The sequence below is a fragment of the Hemitrygon akajei genome, chromosome 31 (genome assembly GCF_048418815.1).
Source record: "Hemitrygon akajei chromosome 31, sHemAka1.3, whole genome shotgun sequence".
Lineage (NCBI taxonomy): Eukaryota > Metazoa > Chordata > Chondrichthyes > Myliobatiformes > Dasyatidae > Hemitrygon > Hemitrygon akajei.
This window is the reverse complement of record NC_133154.1, coordinates 10,389,485-10,401,153: the sequence shown is the minus strand read 5'-3', so window position 1 is coordinate 10,401,153 and position 11,669 is coordinate 10,389,485. Positions and strand designations below refer to the sequence as shown.

The window sequence follows — 11,669 nt, the reverse complement described above, 5'->3', positions numbered from 1 at the left end:
GATGTCCCACAACCCACTTGCTAACTGCTCTCAATAGTCCATTTAAACTGGTCTGCCCCTACCCAGTCCTGCCAACACCCCCAAACTTCTTTGTAGATTAATTTTTCTTTTAATCTCTGCCAGTTCCGACATTCGCCATTTCTCTCTCCACAGGTACTGCCTGACCTGTGTGTTAAGGTATTTTCTACATTTGTTTAAATTCAAGGTGAACAGGAAGCGGTTTACTACCTCAAACATCTTTATTGAGAATCACAATTTTACAGTTAAATATTTGCTATCGTCTCAATGTACCACAAACACAGGCTGCGCTGTGAGGGGGACACACAGCAAAAACGATATTTAAAGCCACGAGGGCCCATATACACACCATGACATCTATACACAGAATGCTACACTTGTTCGGCAATAAGTTAGTGGCTAGTGCAGTGCTCTCTCTAATGGTGGGCGAGTCTGGCATCACAAGGAAACTGTTCCAGTCTGTGCACCAGGTATTGGCTGGGGTGATAAGGGTGTTTGAGGTAATGGGGAGATTTGCACCTCGCAGGCAAGTTACACTCTCACACTCGGAAAGATCGCACTGCTGTTCCACATCTCCCACCCACCACCCTTGCCTTTCATAAGTCTTATAACCTCTCTCTTAACCCCCACCATTGGCTGAGGTACCTGCTGGCAAGGGCAGTCCCCCAGCCTGTTGCATCAACTTGTTCAACAGCAACACACAAAACACTGGAGGAATGCAGCAGCTATGGAGAGGAATGAAGAGTCGACATTTCAGACAGACGCTCCACCCAGTCCTGATGAAGGATCTCAACCCAAAACATCGGCTGTTTACTCCCCTCCATCGATGCTCCCTGACTTACTGAGTTCCTCCAATGAATGGTGTGTGTTCCTTCAAGACTATTTGCATCTGCAGGATCTGTTTATAAATGCATAGCACCTCCACGTCCCTTTTGGAAAATCCCGCAAGCTCTTTACAAACAAATCAAATTTGGCCATTGTAGGGATAGTAGCCAATTAGTGCACAGGTGTAAGTGTGGTAATGACCAATCAGTTTTAGTGGTTTGGAGCGAGAAATGTTTGAGCAGAATCCTGTTCAGAGTAATGTCCATAGGATCTTTTCTCTGTACCTGAATTTGGGAGATTGGGTGCTGGTTTTGAGGTGGTACCCTGGTGCTATAGTGCTCTTTCTAGAGAGGTGCTGAAACCCACAACCTTCTGCCCAGGAGATGACAGTGGTAAGTACCAGGGTCACTGCTACAGGATAAATGGAAATGACTGGGAGAGACGATGAACACAGACAGCAAGTGTGCCTTTTGTCCTCCTTGGGGGAAAGAGTTTCATGGTCGTCCACTTCCACACTTCCAGGACCTGCCTCAACACTCCCCACTAGCCAGCGATAACGAGTACTCTTGACACAGCCTCCAAGTGTGTTACCCCCCCTCCCCCAATCCCACCTCAAGCTCCAATGCTCCTCCTCTGCCCCTGTGGACAAAACATCAGACAACATGGTTTTCAATTGGTTACCTTTTACACACAGGCAGGGGTTTCCAACCTGGAGTCCATGGACCCCTTGCTTAATGGTATTGGTCCATGGCATAAAAAAGGTTGGGAACCCCTGCGTACAGATGATTCTGATGCTTTCACCCACCTCTATCACCTCAGAAAGCCTGGGCCTAGCCCATATACATAGTAACACAAAAAATGTATTTTTTTTTAAATACAACAGTAAAATACTATATGAAATACAGATTTATACACTTTTAAGGATCTGTTTAAAGTTGCAATTGTTCCCAGACTATACACAGAATACTAGGCAATCTGTAGAACGAGGTTTGATAAGACAGTAATATTTAGACAGGCAGCCCCCCCTTTTTCAAACCTTGCCATCAAGCCCCAATCTTCTGCGTTTTGTTTAAGAGTGCAGGCTTAGTGTGCTGTGAGGATCCAACTAACCAACCCTCACCCTACAACCAATGCCACTGATCCTCTCCCTTGCACCATGAAGACTAATTGGTTCGTTGTAGATAATTAAGGATGGTGGTAAACAGGACCCTGGGTTCTTGCTCTCCAGCTGATAATTGGTGTAAGAGCTTTGATCCATGGGCTTCTTGGCTGCAAAGGGCCATTTCATGCTGGCCACCCAAGGTCGATGCTTGCCAGTCAGTGGTTCTGACTCAGTCTACCGCCTGAGTCGAATCAGCAAGCCACCCCTGGCATCGCGTAGTTTTGCAACCTGTACCCGAAAACCTGGCTCCAAGCCTCCAACACACAAATGGTCAGAACGCAAGATGGGATCAACATGGAAGAAGTGATCTCAGAGACTGGTGTTCCCCACCAATTGTCTGGCTGAGGCACTTATATTGATTACAGGGTGCAAAATGGTAGACAGAACTATATCCTCCGGTGTTGGGCCGGGCCAGAATAAAAGGGGACAAGGTTAAACTGAGTGCCAGGCTGCCCAGGATGATATGGGGAGTGTAGCCTTCACACAGAGCTGGGAAGGAATCAGATATCATTTCCACTCCTCCCACGAGCTTTCTTCAGGCTCACTGAATATTTCAAAATGGTGATAGAGTTTCACTGGCTAAACAGATTGAGGGAAGTGAATGGAGCCAAAGTTAACGTCACCTACGGTCTAACAGATTGAGGGGACAGGACAAAGGACTGAAGACCCCGCTATTCTACACAACAGGTGTCATTGAGCATTGGCGAAGGACCCGCAGCCACACCATCCCACATTGCACATCAGCTCCGACTGCCAACAGTTCCGGTTGGCCCTGGGGAAGAGTTCTCACCCTTTCGCTCTCAAATCCTTGGGAGGAGGGATTAGAGAATACCATCCAGGGCCCCCCCCTCCACTGCAGAAGGTAACTCTCAACTCCCACGCAAAGGACCACCATCCCAGAGGCAACTTGGTGCCAGACTTGTACCAGACTCTTCCAGCCTGCCTGGGTAATGGATTCCCCGGACTCTCTCACCTACAATGCATCCAAGGAGCACCTTTCATAGAACCTCCCAGCTGTGCTGCAGTCCTGCGTACTTCCCATCAGTACCTCCCTATCAATGGAGGGGGTCCACTCACACCCCGTAACTTCCTCTCTGTCGGAGAGGGGCTGTGCTGAGTGAGCGAAGGGTCTGTATCCTTTCCTCAGACCCAAAACCCAAGGACCTGTTCCAGTTGTTACCCACACGGCCGATGTCCTCAGCTTGGAGGGGGTTAGGGTCGATCGGCAGTGGAGGCAGAAGCTCCTCCTCCAACCCTTGCCCGCGCCCAAATGATTGCATGTGTTCTTAAGGAGCAGTAATAACCCAACTTGCCTCTGGGAAACCCCCCAGGCATTCTGTACCCTCCCCCACCCCTCATTGGGCATCAGGGATTCAGAATTCCCTCCCCACAAACACACACACTCAATCCCATGTGAAGGGGTGTATGTCTGTGTAATACCTGCAGGCTTATGCTCGAGAGGAATGGGGTCTGTCCGTTCTCCAGAGGGAAGGTAGATGAACAGAAAGCAAGGTGATCTTTGGGGGGGGGGGGGGGTTTACTCTCAGAGCAGCCACAAAATAGGAATAAATAAATATATATTTTGTTCATTGTGATATACATTGCCCACCACCCGCCAGGAAACTGGAAATCTGTCCACCCTCCTCCGGGTGTCAGAGATTTATAAAGTGCGACTCAAACACAAGGAGATCACAGCCTGTCCTAATTACTTCAGACACACTGATGGCTCACGTGTGTTGGAGCGTTCTCCTGCTTTCATCAAGAGTTGCCCAGTAAAATGTGTATCTGCCCCCCCCCCAGTGCGAGGGCCTCATGTACACCACCCTCACCGCGGACGCACTTAGTAGCCCTGCGACTGGTATCCGTCTGAGCTGGTGCTGTAGGGGGCCGTCGGCAGCGGCTGCTGGTAGGACCCAGGCGGTTCCATCTCGTCGCCGGAGACGTACGGTGCGTAAGGGACGGAGGCATCCTGGCTTGGATCGGTGTAGTCCTGGGAGAAGAGGGCGGAGTCGGCGCCGAGACGGTACCGCTGGTACCCCAGGAATGCCTGGCCGGCCTGTTCAACGGGAGGGGGGGGGGGGTGAAAGGGCAGAGAAAGGGAGTGGAGACATACAGACAGTGTGTGAGAGACAGAGAAAACGAGAGAGGGACACACACACACAGTGACAGAGACAGTGGGAGAGAGATGGAGACAGAGAGAAAAGGGGGGCAGGCAGAGGCAGAGAGAGAGGAAGGGTGGATGGCAGAGGAGGACAGAGGGGGAGGGAGAAGAGTGAGACAGAGATGAGGAGCGGGAAAGAGAAGAGCAAGCGAAGAGAGAGAGGACACTGCTGTTAGTGTTGTTAATATGTTGAGACTGTTAAAATACAATTGAGAGTTAGGCCAGAGCATGTAGTTCACACATTAAGACAGCCTGATTACATGTAGTAGTAAATCCTTCTGTGTAGGTAGGATCACACAAAGGCACTGGAAGGTTATTACAGAACCTGGCAAGGGCTTGTCTGGTAACTGCATTAGGGTGATTAAGCTAGCAAAAATCACTGGTGCCTCCTCAAACCAGATTCAGAACACAGGGACATGGAGCCTGTAGCCCACTGTCTTCTAAATCGGCTGCCAGTGCACGCAAAGTCACTGGCTCATTAAACTCTCACTGTGCTCTCAAATCTCAGTCAGGTCTCGCCCCATCCCCGTCTCTCCTTCAACCCTGGATTTATCATCCTCCAATCTCAGCCTCTCAATCAAGACCCAAATTCATTTCCACCCCCTCCCCTTCCCCCAACTGGCGTCTGTGCCTCAGTTGCCTGAGACCCTCAGGAATGAAAGGGGTAAGGGAGAGGGATGTGAATTGATTCTGTAGCCTGTTCTAACACTTGCTCACTGGACATGGAAGTCCACAGCGGTGTCGGCATCGAGTGTTCATCCCCAGAGGCCTCTGATCTGAGGAGGCAGTGAGGAGTCAACCTTTGCACGGGTGGGGAGGGCAGATTCCCACCTCCTGACACTGGGATGCGAAGCGCCATCTTTAGATTCCGTTGGTTGTTAATGCAAATGACACCTTTCGATGTGATGTGATAAATAAGTTAATCTGAATTTAATAATGAGGCAGCCAATTTGTGCTAAGCAAGTTCCCTCTCACACCAAGTGACTAAGGATAACTATCTTTTAGTTTTCTTCCTAGAGAATAAGTATTGACACCATAATTCGGAGGCCTAGTCTGCATTTGTCTTTAAAATGGCCTTGTGGGATCTTTTCTATCCACTGAAGGGAACCAGCAAACACCCTCCTCATCTGGGAACTGCGCAGGGGTGGGCCTTGAACTCACAACTCCTGACTGAGAGGGAAGTGAGGGCTGGGGATGAGGGTGAGGTGGGGGGGCAGGAGGAAGATAATGAAACAGGTCCATGCCCCCCCAGAATAAGGCAGGAACTGGAGATGGGGGTGGGGTGGGGTTGAGAGGGTGGGGGTACAGCTGGCCTATCAAGAAGGTGGTATCTATTATTAAGGACATTCACCTGTCCAGGACTTGCCCTCTTCTTATTAGCATCATCGGAGGTGGGGGAGTAGGGAGCCCGACAACCTCCACTCAACATTTCAGAAACAGCTTCTTCCCTTCCACCATCAGATCCAAGAAAACTATCCCATTACTCGTTTGTTTTCTGCTTTTGCAATTTATAGTCATTTTAGCACAAACTACAAATTTCACATCACTTAATTCAATGATAAGAAGCCTGATTTTTTCATCCAGAGAGTAGCAGTGACAAATACTGTCTGCCACCACCCATGTTAATCTGATCTGTTGGTAGGGGAATACTTTGGCGTTGCACAAGGTTAGAGTTTCCAGCTCACTTGCTGTTAGACCCCTGAACTTCAGACAGCGAGAGAAAAGTGGAGGGTGGGGGAGGGGGTTGACAGACAGAGCGCGGGGGTAGAGGGGAGAGAAGTTAAACAAGCACAGGGTTTTGCTGCGGTGGGAACAGTTTGTTGTATTCCTCTGTGAAGGTGACGTCCTTTAAACGTTCCATCGCAAGGAGCACCAGGTAACCCTGCAACGGGAAGGTGTATGAGCCGGGTGAAACAGTCAGCTTAGCACTGACAATGGCGGCCGAATGCCAGTACACCAGCATTGAGTGTTTGCTGCTTCCTCCCACCACAAACAGGCATGAGCTTTAAACCTTCTACCCGTGACTCCCTTGGTTTACGTCTCCTGTGAAAAAGTGCGGGAGGGCACACGAGCATGGAACTGTACTGTGCAGAACAGGCCCTTCAGCCCACAATGTCTGTGCCAGCCATGATGCCAAATTAAACCAAATCTCCATTCTTGGCAGTTTTCTTGTGAATGTTTCCCCACCATGCCGTGCGCCAGTGCGCTATTGATCGCGGTGTAGCCTTTATATACTCTTTGATCAGCTGACTGGACCTCATTTTGGAAATTCAATTGTGATGCAGGGAGGAGATCTTGTCACTGATTGGTTGAGTGGCGAACTTTGTGCACCTTGAGCCGACGCAGGCAAAACTCCTGACCACAAGCACAAAGTTCACCACAAGGCCAATCAGCTGATCGAAAAGCATATAAAGGCCAAGCATCTGGAGGACCCACCACAATCAACAGTGCACTGACAATGTCTCCTCGCATGGTGACGAAACGGTTGCAAGTAAATTGCCAAGACTGGAGGACAACTCAACCCAACCATCAGCCACCTGAGCGACACATCTTCTGAATTAAACCAAATTCCTTCTGCCTGCACATGATCCTTATCCCCCCATTCCCTGTGAATTTATTCCCTGTGTCTATCTTACAGCTCCTTCAATGCTCCTTCTGTACCTGCACCCACCACTCCCCGCAGCAGCCTGTTCCTGGCTCCTGTCACTCCCTGGTTCAAAAAACACGCCCCATATCTCCCCTTTAAACTTTTGCCCTCACTTTAAATGAAAGTTCAGCATTGGCATTGCTACCCCAAGAAAAAGTTTTGGGCAAAATTAGACCATATGGTATTGGGGGTAGGGTACTCACATGGATAGAAAATTGGTCGGCAGACAGGAAACAAAGAGTAGGGATTAACGGGTCCTTTTCAGAATGGTAGGCCGTGACTAGTGGGGTACCGCAAGGCTCGGTGCTGGGACCGCAGCTATTTACAATATACATTAATGATTTAGATGAAAGGATTAAAAGTAACATTAGCAAATTTGCAAACGACACAAAGCTGGGTGGCAGTGTGAAATATGAGGAGGATGTTATGAGAATGCAGGGTGACTTGGGACAGGTTGGGTGAGTGGGCAGATGCATAGCAGATGCAGTTTAATGTGGATAAATAGGAGGTTATCCACTTTGGTGGCAAGAACAGGAAGGCAGATTACTATCTAAATGGTGCCAAGTTAGGAAAAGGGGAAGTACAACGAGATCTAGGTGTCCTTGTTCATCAGTCAATGAAAGTAAGCATGTAGGTACAGCAGGCAGTGAAGAAAGTTAATGGCATGTTGGCCTTCATAACAAGGGGAATTGAGTATAGGAGCAAAGAGGTCCTTCTGCAGTTGTACAGGGCCCTGGTGAGACCACACCTGGAGTATTGTGTTCAGTTTTGGTCTCCAAATTTGAGGAAGGACATTCTTGCTATTGAGGGAGTGCAGCGTAGGTTCACGAGGTTGATTCCCGGGATGGCGGGACTGTCATGTTGAAAGATTGGAGCAACTGGGCTTGTATACACTGGAATTTAGAAGGATGAGAGGGTATCTGATTGAAACATATAAGATTATTAAGGGATTGGACACGCTAGAGGCAGGAAACATGTTCCCGATGTTGGGGGAGTCCAGAATCAGAGGCCACAGTTTAAGAATAAGGGGTAGGCCATTTAGAAAGGAGTTGAAGAAAAACTTTTTCACCCAGAGAGTTGTGGATCTGTGGAATGCTCTGCCTCAGAAGGCAGTGGAGACCAATTCTCTGGATGCTTTCAAGAAAGAGTTAGAGCTCTTAAAGATAGCGGAGTCAAGGGCTATGGGGAGAAGGCAGGAACGAGGTACTGATTGTGGATAAACAGCCATGATCACATTGAATGGTGGTGCAGGCTCGAAGGGCCTACTCCTGCACCTATTGCCTATTGATTGTCTACCTATTGGGCCGGCTGGTGGTGTAGTGGCATCAGCACTGGACTTCAAGGCAGACAGTCCTAAGTTCAAATCTCAGCTGGGTCCCAACCTGGGCAGCAGCAGTATCTGCACAGAAGAAAGGCCTGGCAATCTACTCCCGTATCTTGCCATGAAAACACTATGGACCCTACGGTCCATGGAGTCACAAAGAGTCGGACTTGACTTAACGACTGAACAACAATAAACCTATCTGCACCTCACTATTTCTAGAGTCATGGAAAACTACAGCACAGAAACGGGCCCATCAAGTCTTTGCTGAACCATTAATCTGCCTGGTCCCATCAACCTGCACCGGGACCATAGCCCTCCACACATCTATCCAAACTTCTCTTAAATAGTGACACCGACCCCATATCCACCACATGTGCTGTCAGTTCATTCCACACCCTCACCACCATGAGAGTGAAGTTCCCCTTCATGTTCCTCTTTCATCCTTAACCCATGACCTCTGGTTCTAGTCTCACCCAACCTCAGCGGAAAAAGCCTGCTTGCATTTACCCTATACTTTTAATCTCATCTGCATCTTTCCTGTAGGTAGGCGACCAAAACTGCACACAATTCTCCAAATTAGACCTCACATTCTGCCTGATACAATTTAAACACAACATCCCACTCCTGTGCTCAACACATTGATATGTGAAGGTCCCTTTATGACCCTATCTACATGTGGTACCACTTCCAAGGAATTATGGATCTGTGTTCCCAGATCCCTTTGTTCTACAGCACTCCTCATAGCTCGTCCATTTTTCAGCCCATTTTTCCAAATGATCCAGAACCTGCTGCAAGCTTTGATATCTTTGCTCGCTGTCCACTACAACCCCAATCTTGGTGTCATCTGCAAATTTGCTGATCTGGTTAACCACATTATCATCCAGATCATCGATAACGAAGACAAACAACAATGGACTCAACACCGATCCCTGTGGCACACCACTAGTCACAGGCCTCCAGTCAGAGAGGCAACCATTCTCTGGCTTCTCCTATAAAGCCAATGTCTAATCCAATTTACTACCTCATCTTGAATGCCAGCGAATGAACCCTCTTGACCAACCTCCCATGCAGAACCTTGATAAAGACCTTGCTAAAGTCCACATAGACAACATCGACTGCCCTGCCTTCATCAACTTTTCTGGTAATTTCCTTGAAAAGCTCTTACAATTGGTTAGATGTAACTTACCACACACAAAGCCATGCTGACCACCTCTAATCATCTATACAACCATCCATGTCTATCCAAATACTTATATATCTGGTCCCTTAGAATATCTTCATACACCTTTCCCAATACTGATGTCAGACTCACTGGCCTATAATTTCCTGCCTTGTTCCTACAGCCTTTCTTAAACAACGGAAGAACATTAGCTAACCTCAGTATCTCTGCTAAGGCCCTATAATTTTGACAGTAGCCTCCCACAGGATCCGAGGGAACACCTTGTCCACCCTAATTTGCCTCAAGACTGCCTAGTCCCATCAACTTGCACTTGGACCATAGCCCTTCATTCCTGTCCCGTCCATGTATCTACCCCAACTTCTCAGTAATCTATATCGGGTCCATAATCTCCCTGCTGCATTGCCTCACGTCTACAGAGTGAGGCAATCTCCTGAGTAAACACGGATGCAAAAACATCCATTTAAGATCTCTTTTGGCTCCACGCATAGATTAGCATTCTGGTATTCTAGAGGACCAATTTTGTCCTTGCTATCGTTTTGCTCTTAATTTATCTGTAGCATCCCTTAGGATTCTCCTTCACCTTGTCTGCTAGAGCAACCTCATGTCTTTTAACCCTCCTGACTCCCTTCTTCAGTGTTCTCTTGCATTTCTTATACTCAAGTACCTCATTGTTCCTACCTGACCATACCTGCTCTGTACCTCATTCTTCTTAACCAGGGCCTCAGTATCTGTCGAAAACCAAGGTTCCCTAAACCTGCCTTTTATCCTGCCTGGTATCCTTGCCTTTTGTTATGACAGGAACATACAAATTTTGTACCCTCAAAACTTCACTTTTGAAGGCCTCCCAATTACCTTTACATTACACCTATGCCAGAAAACAACCTATTCCAATCCACACTTGCCAGATCCTTTCTGATATTATCAAAATTGGCCTTTCTCCAATTTAGAATGTCAACCCCAGTACCATAATTACCTTGAAACTAACGGCATTAAGATCATTAGACACAAACTTCTGTCACATGCCCTGTCTCATTCCCTAATATGAGATCTGGTATTCCACTCCCTCTAGTTGGGACTTCTGTGCAACGATTAAGGAAACTTTCCTGAACACATTTGACAAACTCTATCCCATCCAACCCTTTTACAGTAGGGGAGTCCCAGTTACCTATTACAAACATCACCTGTCACAACCTTAGGTTTCTTGCAACAGACTGCAATTGTTCTATAAATTTGTTCCTCTAAATTCTGTTGGGTGGTCTATAATCTAATCCTATTAACGTGGTCGTACCTGTTTTATTCCTCAGTTCTACCGATAAAGCCCCACTAGACGAGCTCTCCAGCCTGTCCGGACTGAGCTTTGCCGTGACATTTTCCCCGACTAGTAATGCCAGCCCTCTCCTTTTAATCCCTCCCACTCTATCACGTCTAAAACAACGGAATCCTGGAATGTTGAGCTGCCAGACCGACCCTTCCTGCAACCAAGTCTGACTAACGGCTACAGTGTCATAATTCCACGCGCTCATCCGCCATCCCTACGATACTCCTTGCATTGAAACATACGCAGCTCAGAGCATTAGTCCCACTGCGCTCAACCTTTCGTTTCCTGACCTTGTATACAGACTCAACAACATCTTTCCCCACAACCATTCCACTATCTGTTCTGACATTCTGGTTCTCAACCTCCTTCAACTCCAGTTCTCTAGTTTTAAACACCACCCCCTCAACCTCCAATTCGCCAGATAAAACAACCCAAGTTTAGTATCAGAGAAGAGGGCAGCACAATTCTGTGCCGAACCAGCTAAAAAGCAAATCAATAGCACCCAAACACTAATCCCTCCTACCTACACCACGTCTGTATCCTTCCATCCACGTGCCTATCTAAAATCTCCTAAAAGCCTCTAAAGCGCTTGCCTCTACCACAACTCCACGCAGCGCATTCCAGGGATCTGCCACTCTCTGAGTAAAAAACTTGCCCCCTCACATCCCCCTTGAACCTACCCCTCTCAGAATGTATGTCCCCTAGTATTAGACATTTCAACTCTGGGAAACAGATACTCTCTGTCCACTCTATCTACGCCTCTCAAAATCTTATAAAACCTCTGTCAGATCTCCCCTCAGCCTCCGACGCTCCAGAGAAAACAACCCAGGTTTATCCAGCCTCTCGTGATAGCACGTGCCCTCTAAACCAGGCAGCGTCCTGGTAAACCTCTTCTGCACCCTCTCCAAAGCCTCAAAATGTTTCCTACGGTAGGGCGACCAGAACTGTACACAATACTGCAGACATGGCCTAACCAGAGTTTTATAAAGTTGCAACTTTTGAACTCAATGCCTTATTGGTAAAGCTCTCTTGCG

At 47.9% G+C, this 11,669-nt stretch overlaps 1 protein-coding gene across 2 annotated transcripts in view; it reads right to left on the bottom strand.

The window, feature by feature from the left end:
- Window positions 1–220: 220 nt before the first annotated feature.
- Window positions 221–11,669, bottom strand: part of LOC140719480 (synaptogyrin-1-like) — a 49,041-nt gene continuing 37,592 nt past the window's right edge. The window contains exon 4 of one of the 2 annotated variants that reach the window (XM_073034182.1): window positions 221–4,061. In XM_073034182.1, the coding sequence (XP_072890283.1) occupies window positions 3,846–4,061 (216 nt within the window). In that variant the 3' untranslated portion in view covers window positions 221–3,845. The other variant, XM_073034183.1, reaches the window with a different exon arrangement.